The sequence below is a fragment of the Typopeltis vanoorti genome, chromosome 15 (genome assembly GCF_054136105.1).
Source record: "Typopeltis vanoorti isolate ZY-2024b chromosome 15, IOZ_Tvanoo_1.0, whole genome shotgun sequence".
Taxonomy (NCBI): Eukaryota; Metazoa; Arthropoda; class Arachnida; order Uropygi; family Thelyphonidae; genus Typopeltis; species Typopeltis vanoorti.
Window position 1 is genome coordinate 59607688 of NC_143563.1, and position 27206 is coordinate 59634893.

The 27206-nt window shown below is 34.2% G+C and overlaps 1 protein-coding gene across 2 annotated transcripts in view; it reads left to right on the forward strand.

Moving 5' to 3' along the window:
- NAT1 (N-acetyltransferase 1) overlaps positions 1 to 27206 on the forward strand; it is a 297904-nt gene that overhangs the window by 77566 nt on the left and 193132 nt on the right. For both annotated transcript variants that reach the window (XM_090404548.1, XM_090404546.1), the window contains one exon: positions 18425 to 18620. In XM_090404548.1, the coding sequence (XP_090260674.1) occupies positions 18425 to 18620 (196 nt within the window). The remainder of the gene's footprint in view (positions 1 to 18424; positions 18621 to 27206) is intronic.

Here is a 27206-nt window from a genome sequence, read left to right on the forward strand (position 1 = left end):
TTATATAATCAGAATTTTAATCTGATAAATAATTTCATCGCTTTACAAACTTTTGGGCACACTGAGGCCATAGGAGGAAGCTTTTGCCAACAGAATCACATGAAAGAGTAGATCCTGTTATCATTTGAGGAAGTTGGAGGATATCAGGACATGGAGTCATCATTAACAGTAGCATTTTCATGCATAATGGTGTACACAAATTCACATGGAGAAAAGACTTAAGAAATAAATTTTATTGGCCATTGTTACTGATATTTATCTTCAGACTCTTTCAAGGTACAACATTATGCAGGGGATTAAGTGAATAACTGAAATAACTGAAACTGGACCCGAATATAAACATGTTTATTTGGAGAGGAAGGAGGGAAGAAAGAAGCAGAAAACAAATTCTAAAAATTCAGATCAGTGAAAAATTCTGAAACAGAAGTTAACAGATTTCAGCCAGTTGCATTTAAAGTTGTATAAAAAAAAAGAGAGAGCATGATTTGTGGTGGACGTTGAGTACTATAATAAAGACACCTGGTTAAAAGTTAGATTGTATTTTATATAATCCGAATATTAATATTTTTAAAATTCTTATGAATACTTTCATTTCTTTACAAACTATTTGACAAACTGAGACTATAGGAGGAAGCTTTTGCCAACAGAATCACATGAAAGAGTGGAGCCTGTTATCATTTGAAAAGTTGGTCATAGGACTTCATAATTAGACCATGCTGCTCTACTTCAACTTATTCCACATATTCATTACAATGAACTTGCTATACATGTAAATTACATGAAGACACAAAAGCATTTGCTATAAAAGCAAATTTTATGATAATTATATAGTCACTTCATCAGACTGAGCACAAAAAAGAATGGACAGTTACATGAAGTAAAAATAGAAGGAAAACAGACATTATAGAATGCATTCTTCTCCGCTGCTCTTGCCAGTAATACACTGATTTCTGTAAAATAAGGGACTTGGAGAAAATTCAGTAGTAAATAAATAATTCACTAACTAATGATTAAGTGACAAAAGGTCAACGTACCTCAATAACGAATTGTGTCAGTGCTCACAATGATGTTTCACACTGTTTATAATGGTGTCCAAGAGCTCAGTTGGTAATAACAACCATAGCTCCTGCAAAGCACTCCTAAGTCATCTCAAGGGTTTTTTGAGATGGGGAGAGCAGCAACACATCTACCTAGACATGCTCATTATGATGAAGATCAGGAGATCTGATTGGCCTGTCCATACATATGATAGTCTTCTCTTCTTGAAGATATTGATCCAGACATTGAATTAGGATGAGTATTATTGCCTTGTAGGATAAATGTTTCCTCTATAGCATCCACATATGAATGAACATGGGGTTCAAGACATCGTCTCTATAAGTTGCAGCATTTGTGGTTCTGCCAGGAAGCACATACAGGTCAGTGTGTCTACCCAACAAGATGCTCTCCAAACTATTACACTATTTCCACCATAAGTGTCCCTTCAACCAACATTAGACAGATGATAATATGTCCCTCCCTGGTTCTCTCCAGAGCAGAACATGCTTGACATCACTTTACTATGGTAGCAAAGCAGACTTCACATTCGTGAAGCCTTCTGCACACATACCATTGTTCCTGTATCTGATTTGAGTTCAGATCTTGATTCAGAGTAGCACTTCTCTTTCAGTGAGCAGATGATCAGAAATATAGTCCACCCACTCTGATTGTAGTCTGTGGCCTTCACTATATTTTTCCCTCCTGGGTGACCTTCCAGTGATGCTCCTGACCCTTTTCACTCTTTTCTTTGCTTTTCTTCCTGCATTCTTCACTCTACTTCTCCTCTGTCTTTTACAGTATACTGTCTTCTGGACCACCATTACTGGGATCCAGTACTCTGCTTCTGTGAGGTGCAACCCTAGAAAACTCAAAACTGCTGCTGAAAAATTAGGATTACAAATCAACCAGGATAAAACTGAATATTTAAGAGTATATAGAAGTCACAATCAAAGGGAAAATGACTAGTTTTCCATTTGATAACCTGATTTAAAAGTGCTGCATCCTTTTTGAAAATCTGATCACTTGAGATAATAAAATTGCTGAGAAATACAAGCTAGAATACATGACTCCAATAGATCTTCTCATCAAATACATCATTTATTATCTTCCAATATTCTGTCAAGCAGAGTTAAAGTAGAAATATACAAGACAATAATTAGACCCATATATATATATATATATATATATATATATATATATATATATATATATATATATATATATATATGGAGCAGAAACCTGGAGTACAACAGACCAAAATGTGAAATCTTTGCAGAACTTTGAAAATAAAATCCTCAAAAAGTCTCTGGACCTGTAAGAGATAATGGAACAGATGAATGGAGAACTGTATGAAATCTATAGATTTCCACTTCTATCTGATGAAATCAGAGTTTGCAGATTGAGGTGACTTGGACATGTGGAAAGAATGTATGAGGATAGAAATTCTAAATAAATATTCATAACCAGTCCTCTATTTGGAAAGCCACCTGAAGGAAGACTGGGGAAATGCTGGGAGGATAATATCCAAAAAGACTTAGCTGAGATAAGGAATCCTAGACTGGATTGAAAGAGTTCAAGACAGAAAAAAATGAAAGAAGCTGGAATTTGGAGCAAAGAATCTTATAAGTTTAGCAAGGTAATGAATTCCTTATCTAATACTCTTCTTTCTCTATAGTGAGTCAACTTTCCTTGGTAAAGTTGACTCACTATAGAGAATTCATAGCAATTACAGGAATAGTTTGCTGAGATAGCATTGTGCCTAAGGAGTTCATACTTTGGTGAGTGTTATTATCACTTTGCTATAGTAGTGAAGAATAATACACATAAGTTGAGTTCGGGTGGTGTGGAGACTATATTGTTTGTTAAGAGAGTGATGAATGAATGGAATGGGTTGCCAGAGTTGAGAAGAGAGAGGTACAATATATGTACGTTTTATGGATAGTTTGGTCTTCCATGATGAGTACTCCAGGGAGGTGCCTCTATAACAACAATAATAATAGTTGACTTTGTTTTTGTCATGTTTCTTTGTATTTTCTAAGAGCACATACCAACCTTTATTTGTAGTTTTTTTTCCACTTCTTGGATCCACCATGGTGTTTTATTTCTGTCCTTTCAGATAACTCCACCATATGCTTTCTTACACTGAATCACTATTTTCTTTCAGATTTTGCTACACCATCTTGTATTCAGACTTACTTTTTTGAATTATTATAAACTTATAAACATTACCAGTAATACATATTCAAGCCTACACTTCTTTTGAAACAGGAAATAGTCACTTCCTGTTTCAGATATTCTGTACACTCTTGTGTTATGGATTAATCTGAAGATGCTACTATCTAAAGACATTGGAGGGGATTGGGATTCCCCCTCCATTGGATCTGTTGATCTGTATCCATGCCATGGTCTGCCACCCCAGAATGATTGTAGCATAGATGGACATATTTTCTTTGTTCTTCTAGACTAATTTTGGCAGGTCTTCCTGTTTTTTCAAAGTATTTAAGCGTGCAAGAGCAAGGGATATACTGTACACTCCAGGATGCTTCAGATGGACAGGATCTTTTTGTAATTGGATATGGGTAGTTCTTATCAAAAATTAGCCACCCTTATCTACTTACCTAAAAGACCTTTCACTACCTGGCCCATCCTAAGGTCAGTGTTCCTTGCTACTGAAAGCTTAAATTCTTCAGAAAAAATAGAAGAACTGCCAATATCTGTCTAGAACACAGAAGCCGTGTCTTTCATCTACACCAGGGGTGTCCAACCCACGGGCCACATGTGGCCCTGAACTGTTAGTAATGCATCTCCACAACTTTTAACATTATTATGTTTGCGAAAAATATGCTGTCTTTCCTTCCATTTTGATACAGGAAATTGAGAATAAGTTTCAAGATTTCAGAAAAAATTATCATTCTTTTTGTATATTTGCGACTTTTCAGTCGACAGAAATATATTACCTTTAAATTTTCAAATGGAATATATAGAGTTGTAATCAGATATTCAACTCAAAGAAAAATTTGATCATGTCTCTTTGCTAGATTTTTTATAAGAGAAAAATATCCTTTGCTTCACAATCACGCATTATTTACGTTATCACTTTTTGGTAGTACGTACATTTGTGAATAACTACTTTCAAGAATGAAGCATACGAAGAGTAAAGTTAGATCAAAAATTTCTGAGGAGAACCTTGAGAACTCGCTACGAATTGCAACCACTTCTATCGAACCAGACATTGATACATTGGTTTCACATAAACAAGGCCAAATATCTCACTAGTTTTGTATTTATGCTGACCTGTTTTTTTTTTAATATTATAATAAAAAATAAAGGATGTTACTTATATGCATTAACTATATTATACATTTTATATGTGACCAAAGACAATTCCTCTTCACTCAATGTGGCCCAGACAAGCCAAAAAGGTTGGACATCCGTGGATATAGATCACCGAATCAATAGGGGAAAAAACCCTCCCTCCTTATACAGAAGTATCAGAGAAGATTTATTTCTAGAATCTGCCACAGCACAACATTCCCCAAACTTACACAAATTCAGCTACATCACTTTGCCAAAAAAACTGGTAGACTATTGTGAGACCTTCAGCAAATGCTTCCATAGATGGTACCAGTTAGTACCATCTATGTAGGAGCCCACCTTTTATAATTGGTGTTTTTCTTCTCTATTAGTGTGCTTCTGTTCATGTGCTCAATAAATTTCTTTGTGCCCATGAAGATGCCTTGTGACCAAGGCAAAATATTGACTTATTAATCTCATTCTCCTTCTTTCTTTGTGGTCTATGTAGGTTTCCATCACTAGGTTTGCCATTAGTCTCTATCATTACACCAAATGTAACATTCATCCTCTTTTAAGTCTCTGATTACTACACCCTTCATGTTCAGGATCATCTTGCCAAAAGACTGTCAAGAAACAGGTCATTTTTCTTTCTTTGTGGTCCATTTAGGTTTCCATCACAAGGTTTGCCATCAGTCTCTATCATAAGTTACATTTGGTATAAAGTTCATCCTCTTTTAAGTCTCTGATTACTACATCCATCCTTCCATCATGTTCAGCATCTTCTTGCCAAAAGACTGTCAAGAAATAGGTCATCTACTCTCTAATCATGTCCAAACCACTCAGTTGTCTTGCTTCTTATATATATGATAGGATGTTGGATCTCTGAAACAGGTTTCATAGTTCATTATGTCTTCATTCATATAGTCTAGTATTTTGATTGTGAGATAGTCTAAAATTTTTTCTCAGTACTTTCAAATGTGATGTTTTTTGTTATCTCCCTTTGTCGTTGACCATGTTTCTCACATAGGTTAATATCAGTCATTGATAGCTTAGAATTTTTCTTTTGGATTTTCTAGATAATATTCTAGACCTCAAGAGTTGTAAAATTACAAACTATCCATCATTGGCCTTTTCAGTTCTCTCTTCAGTCTCTTGATGCATATCATTATAGCAGTTTATGTTGATTCCTAAATATTTTAAAATTATCCACTTGCTCAAAGATATCATTGTCAACAATCAAAATGGATCAGTCTTGATGACTGATCCATTTTGATTCTATAGGCTTACTTGCCTTGATTAAATCACATGTAGTGAGTATAACATCCTCACAGGAATCTCCAATATAATAAATTTAGTTTAATCCTTTATCCACTGAAGAGACCTCTGAGAGAGCTCCCACTGAAGAGACCTCAATAAAGGTCGAAACCGGTCTGGGTAGTGGCCCTTCCCTTAATGCATAACAATAGACATATCCGCAAGGAGATGTGTTTTGCATTATAGGAGATACTAGGATAGGAGTGTTGGTAGCTTGCTCCACCTTTGCAACGAGTTGCCCTGGTGTGTACCACCTTAACCCAGTCCTGAAGATACTTTCAGGCGCAAACTTTGTTTGCTCACACTTGGATAAAGGATTAAACTAAATTTATTATACTCTAACCAAGTGGAAAATAAACTTTCAACATTTTTCTCTAAATCCAGAGTAATTTATTAAAAAAGGGTGGCACACCAATTGGCAATTCCTATAGGTGGAGATGACCTGCAAATGCTTCTGCCTGATATCTCGACTTGGGCCTGGCTCCCACTGAAGAGACCTCAATAAAGGTCGAAACCGGTCTGGGTAGTGGCCCTTCCCTTAATGCATAACAATAGACATATCCGCAAGGAGATGTGTTTTGCATTATAGGAGATACTAGGATAGGAGTGTTGGTAGCTTGCTCCACCTTTGCAACGAGTTGCCCTGGTGTGTACCACCTTAACCCAGTCCTGAAGATACTTTCAGGCGCAAACTTTGTTTGCTCACACTTGGATAAAGGATTAAACTAAATTTATTATACTCTAACCAAGTGGAAAATAAACTTTAAACTTTCAGGAATCTCCAAGGATAACAATGTCATCGGCATTAGTCAATAGTATATTTCCCCCATTTATTTCCATCTTTCTTTGTTCATTTAAGCCTCTAATGACTTTTCTAATGCTAGATTGAACTTGGTGAGAGCATCTCACCAACCCAGTTCAATCTAGCATTAGAAATCAAATCATTCGATTAGAGTAGAATCTACCAATTATTTGGTGGATATCAGATTTTATTTCAAAACATGACAAATGTTCCTGGAGGAAATATACTTTACACAGGGTGAGGTGATTACTTATTTATAATATTCTGAAGTCTCACCGCATCTCATAGTGTGTTTCAATGTATACTGTCATTATGCTTATTTATTATCCACAAATACTAGATGTAATTCTTTATCAAATTCATAATGTTTTTCTAGCAAATGTTGAAGAGTAAAAATGTTATCTGTCATTGACTTTCCCTTGCAGAAGCCAGGCTGATGATTTCCTATAATGTTCGAAGCATATGGATTAATCCTATTCCAGATCAGTTTCAACAGTATTTTATAGCAAGTGTCCAAGAAAGAGAGAATCTTTAAAGTTATTGGTATTAGGGTCTCCTTTTTTTAAAAAATAGGGTACAGTATGGCTTTATTCCAACCAACTGTCATTTCTTCTTTTTGCCATATCAGCTTGAGGAGTTCATAATAAGGGTGTTCCTCCAATTTTTAGTCCTGCCGCCTTACTTTTTTAGTTCTTTAATTTCACTCAGAAATGGCTCTGCAGTTGTGGGTTTTCATCTGGTAGCAGTAATGACTTATTCAGTAGTCTCAAAATATTCTGTGAATTCCTCAACAATTTATTTTTCTTGGATAATTAATTCTCCTTGGTTGTTAGTATTCAAGTTTGTGGTTTATGTCCTCTTTTATGTATCCCAGTGGATCTGAAGAACCTCAGAGTTATTTATATTTTCAGTTTCTTAAATAAATTTTTTTCTTTCCCAGCTTTTTCTCTCAATGCAATATTTTCCTAGTTAAATTTTCTGCAGGCCCCATAATTTTCATTAATTTCTGCTGATGGGTCCTGTAAAATTCTTAACCAAAATCTATTACATTTTTTATAGCTTCTTTACATACATTATTAATCTCATTAACTAAATAAATTTAGCTAAAACAGACCTTTTTTTTCCCCCACTAAACCTTAACAAGAGTGATAATCAAAGTCCAAGCATCCATACCACATCAATAATGTAAACAGTACAACTTTTCTGTTTTGCATATGTCTATATATTCTCCATGTGAATTTGTAAATATTTTTATGTGGCTTATTATGTTGGTAATTTCTAGCCTATACCCTGAGTAGTAAACTATCCGATATTTACTATCATCATTAGAACTACCTTTTACTTAGTTGTACTCTCTAATTTCTTCCCTGTTGAAAGTATTGGATCCAAAGGGTACAAATGTGCATCCAGTTTCAAAATATTTTGAAACTGGACAAAGTTTCCTATTTTGAAATATATCCACATCACCATACTTCAAATTGTATCCCACTGTTTATGTACAAATTTATGGCCTACTACTATAGTTACTCATTACCTCTATCTCTGTTGCCTGAAAAAGCTATCCTATATTTATCTATGAACATAAGTATATCCAGACGATCATACATCTCAGTAACACCAGTTATGCTAGTATGATATTTCTGCAGATTTGTTTTTGCTTTCATGCTTCATCCTTTGATAGTGTAACTACCTTCAGTTGTGTTTAGTTCAAGCTGATTCCATTAGCTATTTCTCAGTGTTTATTCTTCTTCTCTGGTGGGGAAAATATAAAATAAAAAGTAGGGTTTTTTGGATAACAAGGAATATATGTTTATATTCCTTTTTATGTTGCTCCCACCCATGATTTGTAAAGCTATACTACATTTGGTATTACGGGAGTGCTAAAGATCGTCATCATCATCAGTGGGTGGTCTAAACAGGCACTTAAGTGCCCACAACCTTCCAACTATTCTTGGACTTTGCAACTATAACTTGAGGATAAGGTGGTTAGCCCTTTGCCTCTCGGTGTGTTCTATGTCTGTAGATGAATGTGTTCATGGGGCCGATTTGCCTGTTCTGGGGGATGAAAAACCCGAGTTTCCAGGCAAAAAAAATCCCCTACCACCATACGAGACTGGATAACTCGCCTTTCGTCGAAAGAGATCAGATAAAGGTTCCTCATGTCACTGATTGAATCAACTGAGCTACAAAGGCTCGAGTGCTAAAGATTTTTTTTCCAATTTTAATCGATTTTATATATATATTTTTTTGTATTTTTAATTAATTTTTAAGTAGTCTTGAAACCCTGCTTTCGAGACTAAATGTGGAACTTTTTCAGCCCACTTTGGCCTCCAATAAGCAGGATGGTGGTTTCGCACTGGATGATGAAATTCATTTCTCACTTAAAGGCAATACAGGAATCCTTCGATTAGTGCGCCTAATGCATTCTTTAAAACAGGCACATTAATCGAAAACACACTAATCGAATATAATAACCTATGGGAAAAGTATAATTTGTTCCTCAAATTTCTTTTTTGAACCTTAATTTTTTTATAAAAGAATTAAGGTATGTCTCAGAAGCTAGTTAAAGGAAAACCATGAAGCTGAAAGACAATAAAACATATTCAGAATATACATTTTATTATTCTACTTAATAAAGAATTGAGCTAACATAGTTTGGCAGGCATTTTGTTTCTTTTTTTCATACAATCGACGGGAAGGCCCTATTGCCTCTTCTGCAAATTTTACTGCTCTCTTTATCAGGATCAGCCTCTAAGCATTGCTGCTTAAAAACTTCGATTGAACGAAAAATATTTTCAAATTGTTTCTGAGAAATCTGTTTTGGTTGACTATCTGTGGTTAAATTTTCTTCATATTCTTCGGGATCTTCCCGCTGTGCATCTCAATTTAGCAGGTCGGAATCATTCAGTTCTTCAGAATGAGATTTAATTAACTCTTGGATGTTACCATTGAAGGGGAGAAAGAAATGAAGGACGCATGAATTAGTCACCACACACGAAATCACGTGCTTTATAGATAAAATTTCCCTACTGTTATATAAGCAAAATAGTTACCACTTTAAAAACTGCGATGATCATAAAAGAGAAGTTAATTTTCCGACATGTAATAATAACTCATCCCAGAAGATGGATTGATTACCCTATTATTGGAATGGATTCTCCTTTTTGTCACTGTGCATGTTGGAGGGTCTCGAATCTGTGGGCATACTATAGCAGATGACATAAATTTTGGCAGTAAAAATTTGGAACATGGTATTCATGGAAGTAGTGTAGTATGCCATTAAAAATAACTTTGTAAAATGTTTTAAATCGGTAACTAAATTATTTCATTCTGGTAAGTGATTTTTTTAAATAGTTAGCCATAAAAATTTATAGATAGAATATTTTTATAATGTGTAACATTTATTTTTAAGATGTATATAGGCACACTGATCGAATTTGGGTATCGAAAAAAAATGACGCACTAATCGAGGGATTATTGTATGTACATCCATGCCCACAGCAGAATTTGAACCAGCAGCCCGTTGGTTGGAAAGCAGTTATGCTAGCCACTTGGTCAACCAGGCTGTCAAGTTGCAATATCAAATGCATTACATACATTTTCCAATTTGTTAGCCAGTCCTTGTTTATTCTGATTAAGTGGATACTAAGTAATGATGTAGATTATTACACACACATATTCATAAAATAAACCATTTTTATTTTAATAAAATATCTTAATATTTTTGATTTTTTTTAACGATACTTGTGACATAATGATTAGAAATATGTACACTTTACGCAAGAATGTTTAATTTGCCGAATATTTCGGTCAGAATATTACAGACCATTTTCAGTAGCTACATAGGAATAGTTTTAAAAAACAATGTAGAATACGTACAATTGATCATTCACACAGAATGAGCGAGCTGCGTGATGTCATATCGCTAAGTATTAGAAGAGTAAACATTTTTAAAGTCATAATTAAAGATATTAATTCAGAAATTCATATAATAATCTTAAATAACATTAGACTAATATAGGAAATTTACAAAAATAAAAATAAAAAATTAATGTGTTATCCTGATTAAACTTTCCCAAATTTTTGATATATATATATATATATATATATATATATATACACATACAGTCATTACGATTCAAGTTAGGACGTTGAAGTAAGGCCTCCACACTTTCTTTAAATAAAAAACGTTCAAATTTGTAGCGACATCTGTGTAGGAGGAGAGTCTTGGACCAAAGGATGTTGTGGCTTGTTTCTAATCCATGCTGAGCTAATCCAGATTTCTCAGGTTTGTTGTGTTGAATTGATGACTGCTGCTCTTCAATTCTTTTTTCTGTAGAACATCCAGTTTATCCAAAGTAGTGTCCTGGTATACACACACCAGGTAGAGACAAGGTTGAGCATTTATCTTTAGAAGGAAAACGGGTGGATAATTTGTTAATAGCTGTATAAGTGACTGTTAAATCATTTTTCTTCAGAATTCTTGAAATTGGTTCTGAAATCCCGGAAATGTAAGGAATTGGAACTCGATGTATTGAATCTTTGCTGTTCTGTGTTGGACTGTAAGAATCGTAAAGATGTGTACTCTTTTCGGAGAAGCCATTTAGTTTCATGTGATGTTTGATGGGCGAAAGTCATCATCATCAAATTCCTGCCATGTACCCTCAAGGGGTATACAGGATATGCTAGTACTACATGAAAAAAATTACATCATTACTAACTTCCTATCTACAATTTTCCTCCAAATCAGTCTGTTACTTGTCAAGACTCCAACATTATCATATCTATATTTCTATCGTCTAAGGCACTTTGTACTGTATCAACCCATCTATATCTTGGTCTTCCTCTGGGTTGTTTTGCTGCCAACCTGGCAGAGAACACTTGTTTTGCTAATCTTTCCTCGCCCATTCTGTTTAGGTGACCATATCACCTGAGATTAGCTCTGCTACCACATTCCTGGATGCTGACAATGTCAAGTTCTTTCCTAATATCCTTGTTTTTAATATGATATTGCCATTGATGCCATCTATTCACGCCTATAATCTTTCTCAAGACTCTCATATCTGCGGTCTCTAGTCTTTGGTGAAGTGTTTTACTTCTGACCCAGCTCTCAGATCCATAAGTTAAAACAGGTTTGAACACTGTCTTGTATACAGCTAATTTAGTGTTCGACTAATTTCTCTCTTATTCCATATGAATTTATTCAATTGACTTCCCACCATACCAGCTTTGCTGATTCTGTTGTCTATTCCTATATTTAATTTACCATCTTCAGTAAAAATCGTGCCTAAATAGCTGAAATGTTTTACTTGTTCCACAGGTTCTCCATTCACAACACAGTTGACATTTTCAGTGATTCTGCCTAGTTTCGTTGTCTTTGTCTTTTTATTGCTGACCTTCATACCATATCTATTACAAGAGCTATTCAATTTAGTCAGAGAATCTTGCAGACTTGTACCGGATTTATTTAGAAGTATAACATCATCCGCATAAAGCAAAAGAACTGACATTAACATATCCAATTTTGATATCATGTTTAATACCACTTTCCTTCATAATGTGATCCATATAGATAATGAATAAGAGAGGGGATAATGTACATCCTTGTCTCACACCAGATTTAACATTAAACCATCTTCCTGTACTTCAATTCTAACTGCTGACTTAAAACTCAAATAAAGACTAAGTATTGGCTTAATATAATGCCCCATTGACACCATATAACCATAGCATATTGAATAGCTTCTCTATTGGCACCTTGCCATATGAATTTTTCAAATCAACAAAACTTAAATACAGATCTTTGTTATATTCCCATGATTTATCCACTATTTGTCGTAAAGTGAAGATCTGATCCTGACAGCCTCTATTTCACCTGAATCCAGCTTGTTCTTCACCAAGCTTTTCTTCCACAATTCTTCTCAACCGTTTCTCAAGTATACTTGCATAGATCTTGCCAGGAACACTCAATAGGGATATACCTCTGTAATTCTCACATTCAGTTTTATTTCCCTTTTTATATGTGGGTACCACGAGAGCTCTACTCCAATCATCGGGAATTCATCCCTCTGTCCAGGCTTTCTGAACTATGCAGTGCAGCCACTGTAAGACTCTTACACCACCATACTTCAGCATTTCTGGCCGAATATCATCTACTCCTGCTGCCTTTCCACATTTCAACCCTTTGATGGCTTTTTCTCCTTCAAGTATGGATATGTATTCCTGACTGCATGCTTAGTCAGTGTTTTTTACCACTGTGCTGTCATTGCTACTTGTTTCATTTAGCAGTTTTTCAAAGTAATTACTCCATACTTCAAGGATATCTTTTTCTCCCGTTTTCGTGTTACCTTTATCATATCTATCTCCTTTTATAGCACACACTTTCTTCCATTCCTAATCTTCTCAACAACCTCCAGAATATTTTGCCACCTTCTTGATATTTATTTTCTATGTTCTTGCCAAAGTCCTCCCATGACTTTTGTTTAGCTAGTTTTACCCAGTGTTTAGCATTCTTGCATTTCTCTCTATATTCTCTACGACCACAAGCTGACTTATTTGACAGGAACTTTTGATATGCTTTCTTCTTTTCCTTCACTGCCTCTTTAACTTCTTATGTCCACCAGGGAGTTTTGATTTTTTTATCCTTGCAGACAACCTCACCACATGCCTCTCTGGCAGAATCAATCAATGTTTTCTTCAGAGTTTGCCACTGAATCTCCAAGGTTTGATTCCTGTTCTCAAACTCTTTCATTTTTTCTTTTTGTATTTTAGTCTACAGTTCACATCTGAGAGCTGCTCAACTTTTATTTGCTTTAAAACTTTCTTACATGTTATTCTTTTTAAAATGAAATTCAATTTTATCCTGCTCAAGACTAAATAGTGATCACTTCCAATTTCAAATCCTCTGTACACTCTGGTGTCCTGCACCAGGGAGAAAACATCACTATCAATAATAACATAGTCAATGAGACTTTTCTTTTTCTCTCCATGTGAATTTGTGCACATTTTTATGTTGGAACATGGTGCTAGTAATAACCTGTCCATGTCCTAAGCAGAAATCCAACAGATATTTGCCATTATTATTAACTTTCCTCTTTTCTCCAAATTTTCCCCAAAACATTTTTGTATGTCTGACAATCACTTCCTACTCTGCTATTTAGATCCCCAACAAGGACCAACTTTTCCTTTTTTATTGTGTCAGTTGCTTTTTCTAAAGCCTCAAAAAATTCCTCCACTTCTACCTTCTGTGGGACCATATGCAAAAATAAGTCTCATTGTCCAGTTCCCCCATTCTCATATTTGCCCACATTACTCTACTTGAGACTGACTGCCTTTCAAGAAGATTAGCCTCGTATTTTGTGTTGAATACTATGGCTACCCCTTTTTTTCCTTGATTGTCATTGCCTGAATATAACATTTTGTATTGTTTGCTCAGAAAGATCCTACCAGTTTTTGTCTTTTTTTGTTTCAGTCATCCCTATTATGTCAATCTGCTGCTTATCTAATTCCTCAGCTAGCTCCATTTCTCTGCCATTCAGGCTTTCTTACGTTGATAGTATCGATCTTTAACTCTGGTGATGTTGAGTTGGGGTTTGTTTTCAGATTTGTTCCAGTTGCTGACTTTTCGCTGTTCGCCCTGGTTCACTGGCAAAAAGAACGGGGGGGGGGGGGGTTGTCTAACTTGGTGACCCCCCAGCCGGCATGAAATTTTGTCATGTTGTACCATCATTTTTTATTTTGGTTTAACCAATAAGAATACAATTTGGTCGGCTAAATCCCAAATTGCCAGCTTATCCTCGTTCGTTCATTATCCAAGTAGATACCCAACAGGGTGCACCACAAGAAGGTGAGGATTGGACATTAGGTCAGAAGCCCTGGTCGGTTCTCCGCATTCCTTTAAAGGCTATGTGGAGGTCTCCTCTCAGTTATACAGCTTTGACCCCTAAGCACCCCTGGTCGAAGGTTGTTTCTGTAATAAATGAGAAGTTGAACAGTTAGCTTTGGCTCGTCAGATTAGACATTTTATGATTCCTGTTTTTTGACAAGGATGATCAGCAAATTCTTTGAGAATGTAACGAACTTTGAAAGTTGGTTTCTGTAAACTGTTGTTGTAAGAATACCTGAAGGTGAAGGGATGAGAAGGACGTCTAAAAATTATAACTTTTTTTTTCTTTTTTTTTTTCAATCTCCATGGTAAACTTTGTACGAGGATGTAAGGAATTGATACTGAAAAAAGGAAGGTAAGGAGTCTGTGTTGTGACGCTATTCAGCAAAGATGTTGTCCATATATCTAACCCAAAAGAATAGAGGGAATATAGATGAGAATAGGACTTCTTCTAGATGTTCTAAATAAAAGTTGGCAAGAGCAGGAGAGAGAGAGAGAGTGGACTTCCCATGGCTGTTCCTTCAACGTAGTTGTAAAATTTGTTTTGACATAAGAAATATCCAGAATGCATTACGAAATCAAATAACTTTATAATATCTTGTGGGAAGATGTCAGCAAGTAATTCTAAAGTCTCTTTGAGAGGTACATTCGTATATAAGTATTATGTATCAAAGATAACCATAAGATCTGTAGATTGTAAAGTGATGTTTTTCAATTTATTTAAGAAATCAGAAGAGTTTTTCAAAAAAGAGCATGAGTTGCCAATGTGTGATTTCAATGATTTAGATAGATATTTAGCTATGCGATAAGTAGGAGAATCAATACAATCCACTAAAGGGCGAAAAGGAATATCTGTGTTGTGTATTTTAGGTAGACCATAAAACCTGGGAGGCCTTGCAAAATGAGTTTTTTGTCTTTCAGTAGTCTCTACATCCTAACTTATGACCTCATCTAGCAGGGAATTTAGTTTCTTCAGTTGTCTGTTGGTTGGATCGTAATTGAGTTCTTGGTATGTTGAGTGATCTCGAAGTAAAAGGGAAAGGTTTCTTCTATACTTTGAAGAATCCATAATTACCGTGGCTTTCATTTCAGCTTTAGTAATGATGGGTGACTATTGTTTCTTAAGGAATGTTTAGTTTTCTTTTCAGAACGAGATATGTTCGAAGGAGGAAGCTTGGCTTTAAGTAGCGAAGAAGCAACTTCTAGACGGAGAGCATTAGCTTTCTCACTTGACAGATGAATGAGGTTCCATTCGATATTAACTAGTAAATCTAGATATGGAATCTTTTTAGGTACTAAAGTAAAATCGTGTTAAGAGAATGTAATAAACAATAGGAATAATATTAATTCATCCATCAGTTAGCATAAATTGGGGGAAAAAATTACAGTATAAGCTACATTAGAGGATAAACTCATCGAAGTTAATAAAAATCAATTGCTTACATTTTTATTTAATGTCTAGACATTTGATTGAGCTACTTTTTTTTACAAAAAAAAATTAAGTAAAGATGTTTGAATTGTGCTTGACTTTTTCATCTTGTCATGCAATTTGCGATAGCTGGCGAACGCTTTGTCAGGATTTTGGTAGACTTGGAAGCTTCGTTCCATATCAGGATCAACATCAAACAAAATTTCCTTAGCATGCTCAATGCGATTATAAACTAGCTCAAATTTTTTTACAGTTAGCTTCTTAGATCTAACATTCTCTTCTTGTTCGCACTCCTTAACTTCTTCATATGCATGCTGTTGTTCTAGTTGAAGGATTTTATTGTTCTGAATGGGAATCAAGCAAGTTTCTCACATTTTTATTACCCAGTTCATTAAATCCATTTCTTTTCCAATTGTGATGATTTCTTTAAAATATTAGATCTTGGATTTTGCGCACAATAAAATAGGCTTGAATTTAAAGTCGCCTTCTGCATTGTAATAAAAGTGTAACACGATCTTTAGATACTTTGTATCCTGGTTGAGATGCTTCAGTTTTAGCTAGGAAAGTTCATCGCTGGTGATTCAGCACTAGCAGATTCACCAGTTATTCTTACGTTATGCAGTCCGGCTTGATTTTTAAAAAAGTCAAACATCCTAAACTCACAGTAAAGCGTTCCAATTCCCCTTGAAATTTGGTTTCTTTCAATGAAGTAAAAATATAGAGAGCTTTTGCCTGAATATTCCCTGTACTAAGAAGTATTCTTTTTTGGTTATAATCCTCAATCCAGACTGATAGAAGACGCTCCATCTTGATCAGAAAATGGCTTCTATATTGGGTGATCTGCATCCTTAAAGAAGCAGTAGCAACTTTTCTTTGTTCTTTGTATTTTTTGCTCTTATTTATTATAGTCCAAACTGTAGACTCGCTGTATCCTAGGTCTCGCACAATCATTGTATTACTAGCGCTACTTTAATGTCTCTTAATGATTTCCAGCCTTTCCGCTTGCTGCAGATTGGGGACAAAAAATTTTGCATACTGTAAAAAAAATCGCATTAACTGATTAATCACTCGCATAAAGTGGGAAATGGTATAATTTCACTCAATCACACTAAATTATTATCAAGCATATCGAATTTGTGTTAAGCAGGGCTTTCCTTTACTTGTGTTTGATACCAAGTTATTAAAAACAACTAATTTCCTGAAACAGCACAATGCATGTTAAGTTATATTTTAGGAAAATTACGATATTCTAAATTTCATTCAAATTTTCACAAATTCAAAAAAACTTAGTTTCTAGAATACCGCTGTTCAACAAAATTCAACTAAAACCAGCACTACTATTTAAATATAGAAAGGTTTATCAGGCCAATGGGTTCCATACATTTTGCATATTACATCTAAAAAGAACTGAGAGATTTACTAATTCATGAATGATGCAGTTGGTTTGGAAATAGCTAACAAATTTAAATATCTATCTCATCTGTTAAAAACAAACATTACCATACAGTAATGTCTCAAATTGGCTCAGAACAGGATTTTGATTTTTACTTAGAACTACATATATATTTTGAAGACGAAACTCTATGGCCCTTAAGATAATTAAATTATCAGGCATGACTGAATATCATAAAACAAACAAAAAAGTGATGGAATTTTTTAAATCTCATCTGTTAAAAACAAACATTATCATACAGTAATGTCTCAAATTGGCTCAGAACAGGATTTTGATTTTTACTTAGAACTACATATATATTTTGAAGACGAAACTCTATGGCCCTTAAGATAATTAAATTATCAGGCATGACTGAATATCATAAAACAAACAAAAAAGTGATGGAATTTTTTAAAAACATTGGGTATCTTACTTTTCAAGTAAATATAGTTTTGTATACTAGAGTATATAAGAAGTAATGTATTTATCACACTGAAGATATAAATTATGGACTTTAAAAATAGCATTTTTATTTGCTTAAAGTTCTGATGATATTTGGTCTTTTCAGTGGAGAGTTTGAGGCATCAGTTGCAGAAGAAACAGGCTAAGTAAGTAAGGGAACAAATCCTGTTTTTGGTAGTTGGAATTCTTTTGTCTGATCAGCACTTGAAAAATAGAACCATTCCTTTTATGAAATGTAAAATTTATTTTGAAAACTGACAATGATAATTTTATTATAGTGTATTAATTTTATGAACACTTTGGATTCTTTTGGACTTTTAATGCATTGGTATTTTATGCCATTTTTGGTCAAAACTAGAAGCATGATATGCTGTATAGTTTACACTGATCAAACATTAAGAATAGCTGCTTGCAACTTTACACAAGTAATTCAGCTCATATGATCCAAGAAAAAAATATAATGAAAACACTTATTGCATAATATATTCAGTTCAGACTTGTGGTAAACTACACATATCAATCCTGCTAACTACATTAAAGTTATTTAATATGCAAGTGACAATCTCAGATGCACTTTCATTCAAAGAACTGATGTTATGTATTTTAATCAGTTTGAAACAAGTGACTATCAATCTGCAAAATGAAGTTTTATTTATTTAAATACATGCTGTCTAATGACATTTTAAAAATATTTTCTTATGCAGTAATAAATCAGTCTTAAGATATTTTGCATGATGAGAACTTTAAACTTTATTCACTTTGTTTCAGTGGGTGCCCAGGAGAGTTTTATCAGATCATGGCCCCAAAACTATCAAACAAGTCAGAGAAGAAGCTTCTCGTGATTACGGTATATATATTCCACCACCTTCTTTCATGGGCTGTAACATTCCTCTACCAGCCAATCTCTTGGGATTAGGAAAAATTCGCAGTGGATTAGACGATGTTTTCAGCCCTATGCCAATAGGTGAGTTTTTTCTTTATATATCACATCATCAGTTCCTAATATGTACTATGGGTGTACAGGATACTAGAATTGTACTGTATAATGAAGTTCTTATAAAGCTAGCTGCCTATCAACAATTTTCTTCTAAATTAATCTTATTTGTCAGATCTTGCCAGATTTGGCATTTTTGTCTTTTCTGCTGCTACTAGCTACTTCATAGCAGCTAGATATAAAAAAAAAATTAAAACCATATACTGATTGTCCTCTTATTCTTCCACAAAGCACTTATTTTACTGACCTTTCCTTTCCTGTTTGTGATGCTGCATTTATTTACCAACGATTAGCTCTACTACTTGTTTAATAGACACATGCATATATCATAATATATTTTTTGAATGACGGCTTCACACATCTGAGAGAAAACTAAATATAACCTATTACCACTATATATTTTGCTTAGTATCTCATACTTCTTTCAGTGAGAAGACAAAAACTGGTTCTGAATTAAATTATTTAAATCATTTAAATTCTGAATACAACAACGAGTAATATAGCATGCTTATAATATTACATGTCTTGGTTGCAACTGTCCAATAGGAGGAAACATGATTGAGTTCAGAGACATGGGAATAGATGTATAAATTCATTTAAAAATAATAAATATATGACATTACAAACAATTAACAGCAATCACTTCCCAAAATTTAGAAATAAGCATACAGTCTGCCCGATTAAAATCCAGATGGTGGCGTAGGGCTTCATACAATTCAAAAAATAGACTATCAAATTTGAACCTACTGTAATGTAGCAACTTGGTACAGTTCCAGTGAACTGTGTCTAGTGTTGTTGACATTAGAAGCAAGGTCTGAATCTTCGGAATCCAAAAATCTTATGTAATCTTGATGTTCTTTAATTTTAATAGTAAGCAAATATGACAAGAGCAGGGTATTTGATAAACACCAGGCAAAGATAAAGGTGATAATGTATGTTTAATAGGTGATAAGAAAGATGATTTCACAGAAGTTTCACATGATTCAAAAATTTGATCAAATTTGAACTTACTGTAATGTAGCATCTTGACATGGTTCCAGTGAACTCTGTCTAGTGTTAATAATAATAATGAGAAGCAAGGCCTGAACAGCTAGTCTGTATAAACTAACAAAGATGATGAGAACAGGATATTTGATAAACACTGAGCAATGATAAAGGTGATAATGTATCTTTGATAGGTGGTAAGAAAGATGACAACTTCTGCCCTGGTTTGAAGGTGGTGTACAAATTATATCTCTGAAGGATGCTTGCTGTTTGTTCAGATGTTCCTTTAAGATAGAAGGTGATTCTTTCAGCATCAGATAACAATCTAGAAAAGGGACGATAAGTATCAAATATTTTCTCTATCAAGGTCTCATATTCATCAAGTAATAGAGTAAGTTTTATTTTATTTAATTCTTCTAATAGAGGAGACTCAGAAGAACAAATTGTGTGTGTGTGTGTTCATTGTACAAGGCTTTTGATAATACCTACTTTTTGGGAAGGTGCGTGGGTATATTGGCCTTAAAAGAATGGCTTTCTGTAAACAGAAAATTGAATATTACCAGCAGAGTTACTTTGTATTAAAGTATCCAAAAAGGGAAGATTGTTGTTAAATTCTTGTTCATTAGTGAACGTGATGTGAGAGCATAAGGAGTTAATTTTATCCAATTCTGCCTCTTGAAGATCTTTATGTGAGAGGTGGTTTTTTTTTTTTTTTTCACCTCAAAGAAAAAAATTAAAGATCTTCAATATTCTGAAATTATGGTTTCCTTTGATGTGGTTTCATTGTTTACAAATACTTACTTTTCCAAGTTCTGTTGACATCAATTTATTCAAGTTTAACATGCATGCTGGCTATTTTACTTGACATAATAAATTGTTTCAGCTCATCGAAGGTACTGCGAAGGGTAGTCCTATATTATCATCTGCTTTGACTAATTATTTTATGGAGCATTTAAAGGATTGGGTTTCTAACACCATTTCTCCTCAACCTCACATTCGGCTTAGTTTTGTAGATGACATCTTTGCAATCTGGTCTCACTTTGAAACATAACTACTTCCATTTCTGTATAAAATTAAAATAATCCTTATATACTTGCATCAAGTTCATTATTGAAATGAATCTAACAAAAGGCTCCTCTTTTGGGATACTTGAGTACATCATAACTGCTGGTGATATTGAATTTTCTGTTTACAGTAGGAAGCCATCCTTTACAGGCAAGATATATCCACGCATCTTCCCTTCACAAAAAAAAAAAAAGAACTTTTTTCTTCTGAGTCTCTTCTGTTAGAAGAATTAAATTTTAAAAAAAAAATTAAAAAGCTTACTCTATTACTTAATTACTTAATGGCTAAAGCGAGACCTTGATACAGAAAATATTTGATAATTATTATCTCTCTTCTGGATTGCAATCTGATGTTAAAAGGATCAGCATACCATATCTTAAAGGCACATCAGAACAAATAGCAAGGATCCTTCACAGATATCCTGTTCATGTCATCTTTGCTACTTTCGACAGACTGGCCATTCTGCTACTATTAGAATCCAAGAACATCAAGATTATATAAGATTTTTGGATTCTGAAGGTTTGGGCCCTGCTTCTCATGTCATTGACACTAGAAACAGAATTCACTGGAACCATACTCAGGTGCCACAATATGGTAAGTTCAAATTTGATTGTCTATTTTTTGAATCATGTCTAGCCCTATATTACTAATCTTAATTAGACAGTGTGCCCAGTAAATTTTGGCAAGTGATTGCTGTTAATTGTTTAGAATTTTTTATATCATCATCATCTATTAATTCATTAATTATACATCTATTCCCACATCTGAACTCAATAGTGTCCTTCCTACCTGACAGGTAAATGAGACACCTGATAGTATATGCATGCTGTCTGACTCATTCGTATATTCAAGATTTAAATGTTACCAGTTTTTCTGTCTTCTCCATAAAAGAGGTTAATGATATATTGAGCAAAATGTATAGGAGTAATAAATTATTTTTAGTTTTTCTCTTACATGTGTGAAGCTGTTATTCAAAAAAATATAGCATTATCTCTACTCTCACTTTCTTCATTTCTCATTTTATCAAGCCCCCCCCACACACACACCCACCCAGCTATATCTATTTTTGACATGATCCTGTGAACTCTCATACCTATATACTAGTATCTGTTTCCTGCTTTTCCTCCCAACCCCAAACTCTTGGTTCTGTAAGTTAAAACTTCTAATTTGCCATCTTTGATGGCAAATTAGAAGTTGTACCAGTGTATTCAAAATATCATACTTGTTCCATAGGTTCTCCATCAAAAATGCAATTAAAGTTTTTCATATTCCTACCTGTTCAATAGTTTGACTTTTTTTGGTGATTTTCATACAAATTTGTTACTTCGGTTACTTAATTTGGATAATCTTGTGGATCAAGTGTTATGTAGAAATATAACATCTACATAAGTTTGATATCTCGTTTTACCAGATTTAGTGCTACTTTTCTTCATAATGCGATCCATATAGATAACGAATAAGAGTGTAGATAGCATCCAAGCTTACTCCTTATTTTGCATATCATTTTTCTATTAAATCTTTGCTAAATGTTACTTTGTATAATGTTTCATTTGTTTAGTATAACTCTAGTGTTTTGAAATCTTTTCTTCTTGGAAGCATATCATATGTCAATGAAAAATAACAGAGTAGAACATTACATCAAATGTATAAAGGGATGAAAAAAAAAAAAGTATTAAAGAAACACTAGAACAGAACATGGCTGAAATTATTTGAAATTTCAGCCATGTTCATGTTTTCAGCCATGAAAGCACACAATAAATAAATACTGACAAACACTCTGAGAAACCAAAATAAAGGGGCTGTAAAAATAATTACCTTAAATTGATAAATATATATACAATATCTTTCATCTATTAGAGTTATTAGGCTGAGTTTTGTAAATCCACACTTGGTATTTGTTATATGTATGATTAATGAATATATAATAATAGAAGCAGACCTAAATGGACATATTGACATAATCAAGGAAGGATTTAAAGGTATACGTGGAGGACATGGTTTAGGAGAAAGGAATGAGGAAAGTCATACTGAAATTTGTAGAAAGTTTGGACTTTGCTTGGCCAACATCCTATTTAAGGAGGAGGGCCACCTGATAATGTATAAAAGTGGAAAAAAATAAGACTCAGACTATATTCTCACAAAGGGAATAAAGAGAGGATACATTAAAAAATTGCAAGACAATCCCATGTGAACACATAGCAACATAAAGTTGTAGTATATGATCTAATATTGAAAAAGAAAACAACAAAATGGAAAGAGGCTGAAAATCTGGAATCTGATTGAAGAAAATAAGAGTAAATTCAACAAAAAGGTTATGGATGTAGGAAACACTTGGAATCAAATGAAGAACATCTTGGGTAAAACTGCAGAGGAAGTTTTTGTGTGTGTGGAAGATCGAGAGGATCCAGACCTAGGAAGGATAGAAAAACTTCATGGTGGAAGGAAGAAGTCCAAGAGGCAAAAAGAAAAAGGAAGCATTTGGGATCTGGAAGCAAGTAAGAAACGAAAAAAAAAAAAAACTGGGGAGAAATATAAAGAAGAGTGATGGAAAACAAAGGTATAAGTGAGGAAAGCAAAAGATTAAAAAAAAAAATTGGAAGAAAATATATGCAGAGATAGGAAAAGGAAAACAGAGAGAAAGTAATATATAGAATAGCAAAGCAGAAAAGTAATGGCACAAAGGATTTCTGAAAAACACTATAATAAAAGATGGAAATGGAGTCATATTAGTGGATGAAGGTGAAAGACAGATGGAAGGAATATTTTGCAGAATTGTTAAATATAGAAAATGAGAGTAAGATGTTGGGAGAGCAGGAAAGTATACAGGGGACTGATATGAAAGTTAAAAAAGGAAGAGGTAATAGAGGCAATAAGAAAATGAAAAACAACAAAGCACCAGGCCCATCAGAAATAGTAATAGAAATGATAAAAGCAGTAGGGGAAGAACTGTCTCTCTCCCTCTATACTGTATCTTCCAAGTCAGAGTTGGAAGACCATTATCCCTGCCATACCACAAAGAGGATATTCCCAAAGGGTCTCTTAAGTGTGACTGACTCTTTGCAATTAAAGTAAATATGATCACTCACGATTTCCTCCTACAATATGCAGTGCTCTATATGTTGATAACTTTGCACTTGATTGTCATTGTTGTAACATGAGGGTAATTGAAAGGCAACTTCAAGCATTTGATTGTATCTGTTCATGGGCTCTTGCTAATTGGTTCATGTTTTCAGCAGAAAAATGTGTATATGCTTTTGCTGAAAATAAACTCTTCACTGAGATAGAGATATGTATGGGACAAGCTGTTAATATATTGGAAGTTTTTTCGCTTGGTTATACTATAAATTAAAGATACCAAGAAATTATATACTTGGTTTAATCCTTTATCTAAGTGTAAGCAAACAAAGTTTGTGCCTGAAGTATTTTCAGGACTGGGGCAACTCGTATAAGTATGAACTTATTGTATAAACTAGCTAAGACTTCACATCACTTGCCTTAGTATCCCATAATGCAAAGCACATCTCCTTGTGGACATGTATAATACTATGCATTATGGGAAGGGTCACTACCAAGACTGGTTTCGACCTTTATTGAGGTCTCATCAGTGGGAGCCAGACCGAGAGGTGATACTAAGTTTGAAGTAATGCAGAAGTCATATTTTCATATATGCAAGATGCACTGATAAATAAATTGCATGAGATTAAGCCTAAAATTAGCATTGGCAGTCAAATCCATATAGAAACAGTATAGGGAAAGTTTATTTGGTAGGGTCTGCATAGATCCTAGTCGTCTTACATGAACATGTAAGATGACTGGGATCTATGACTTACCTTGAATAGGCTGATGATCCACTGGAGCGGCAGAGTATTTGTGTTAAGTGTGACTGTATATATAATACACATACCAAATGAAGAAAAACCATCATGCGTATGAGTTGAAAAAAGAAAACCTTAACTTACTGTACATTTTGTTATAATTCTTTATAAAAAATGATTATTTTCTGTATAATTTTACTATGAGAAATAAGTTTGGCTGATATATGTTACTATTTATTAATTTGTCGAATGATGTGGTAATAGTTGAGGCTATGTAGCTCAGTCAATATAGTCATGCTTTTTTTTGGTTGGAAAGGCTTGGGTTTCAATCCCATCTAGGACATGAAGAACCCTTTTCAGCGTTTTTCACTTGAAGTTGAGTTAGCTGCACTTGTGGACATATCTGGGTATTTCCTTCACAAAACTTGGAGTAATAAATCTTCTGAGAAGCTTAGGTACTTGTCCACGGAACTCATCTATTACTGAACTGTAAAACAGTCAGTCATAGAAGTGAAGTAACTTCACATGCAAATTTTATTTGCTTACACTTGCATAAAGGATGAAACCGGGAATATAATTTCTTGGAATCTTTAATTTGTTGTCCTTCAGAATAGGCAAACCAGCACGTGAACACACACGGATCTACAGTCATTAAATACATACTTAATCCTTCACTAGGAAGGCTCAACCAGTCCTAAGGAACGGGATGAACCCCACATGAATAAATAAAGTCAATATCCATTAGGACTGGCATTAGTAATTTTCCTGCTTTTTCTCCGTAGCTGTTCAAACTTCCACAGTTCTTTTCCATTCGTTTTCATTTTTTGGAACTGTATCTCCCTATTGTCCTCATGAGGCTTGCAACTTGCAGGCACGGGCATGGCTAACCCTAGGTCTCAGAGCTAAATATGATCTATTTCAAAGCTTTTGGTCAGACTTTTCTCTAACTCTTCCACTTCCTGCTTCCACCCTCATACTAACATTCTTCCTAATGAGGGTTCTTTACTTAAAACTTTCTGTCTGTCTCTTTTCTTGCTTACTAACCTCAGGAGGAGGTCCTCCATTCTCCCTGAAGCTATTAGAGTACTCGAGGGCTAGGGGTGTTTCCTCCTCTTTCAACTAACCACTAATAATTATAGTAGTGGGCAACAGTGCTACTTGTATTAACCTCTTGTAGCTTACATGTTACAATACTGCGATGTGGAAGGCAAGGGGAAACCACCACATTACATTCCCAAGTAAAAGCAGCAATGGAAGTTAAAAACGAAATCAAGATTGGTGATGGAGCCTTCACTGAAGGAGTCATGCCCGGCAGGAGAGGTAACCGGGCTTCTCAGGTCGACAGCCAACGAAATCCTGGTACTTATTCAAAAATGAAGACAAGAAATAAGCTGAATATTGGAACATGGAATGCATCAACACTGCTAGAACCAGGTAAAATAGAAAATGTGAAAAAAGTAATGGAAAGACTTGAAATAGACATTCTGGGCATTAGTGAGACGAGATGGGAGGGGCAGGGTGATTTCTGGAGTGGAGAATTTTGAATAATATATTCAGGACAAAAGAAGGGTGAGTCAGGTGTTGTAATAATGCTTCATAAAAAAGGTGGAAAGTTAATCACTACAATAATTAACTATAGTGTCAGAATCATGGCGATAAGCATTCAAAATGAACCAGTAAACCTCAATATTATAATGGTCTACATGCCAACATCACAACATAGCGATGAAGAAATAGAAGAAATTTATGAACAAATAGAAGAAATCTGGAGCAGCTTTAAAGACAGAGACAATACAATAATAATGGGAGATTGGAATGCTATAGCAGGAGAAGAGAGCAATGATAATTTTCAGGAAGATTTGGTCTTGGATGTAGGAATGAAAGAGGAAAACAATTAATAGAATTTTTACACAAAAAAACAGTTAGTTATAGCAAATACACTATTTCAAGTTCCAAAAAGAAGAAGATACACCAGGAAAGCACCTGGGGATTCAAATAGATTATATATTGGTCAAGAAAAGATACAGAAACCAAATAAAAAATTGCAAAAGCTATCCAGGTGCTGACATTAGTAGTGACTATAACCTTGTCTTAATGAAAACAGAACTGAAACATAGGAAACAAATCCAAAAATACAAACCAATAAGACAGAACCTTGAAAAATTAAAGAGTAAAGAAGTAAAGAGAGGATAACAAGAGGATACCAACTGATCATAACATTCCAGAAAACATAAATAGTCAGAATAATATTGAAAACCAATGGAATATGATTAAAGAGTTAATTACAAATTCATCAAATCAATTATTGAAAAATGCAGAAAAAGAAAAAAGAAAACATTGGATAACAGATGAAATACTTGGCCGGATGATAGAAGAAGATGTGGCCAAATACAAATATCTTAAAAATCAAATTACAAGAAAATGTAGACAAGCCAAAAAAGAATACCTGGAAGAACAGAGTAATAACATAGATGAATTATTTAAAAAAGAAAACGTAGAGAAAGCCTATAAAGAAATTAACAAACTGACTTTCAAATTTAATAAGAACAGCAAAAACAATTCCATCAAAGATGAAAATGGAAAATTACTAATAGAATCTGAGGATATATTAATGGAATGGAAGAATTATCTTAAAAATCTATAATGGCGACGAACTTGATGTTGATATCAGCATAGAAAATCAAAATGAAGA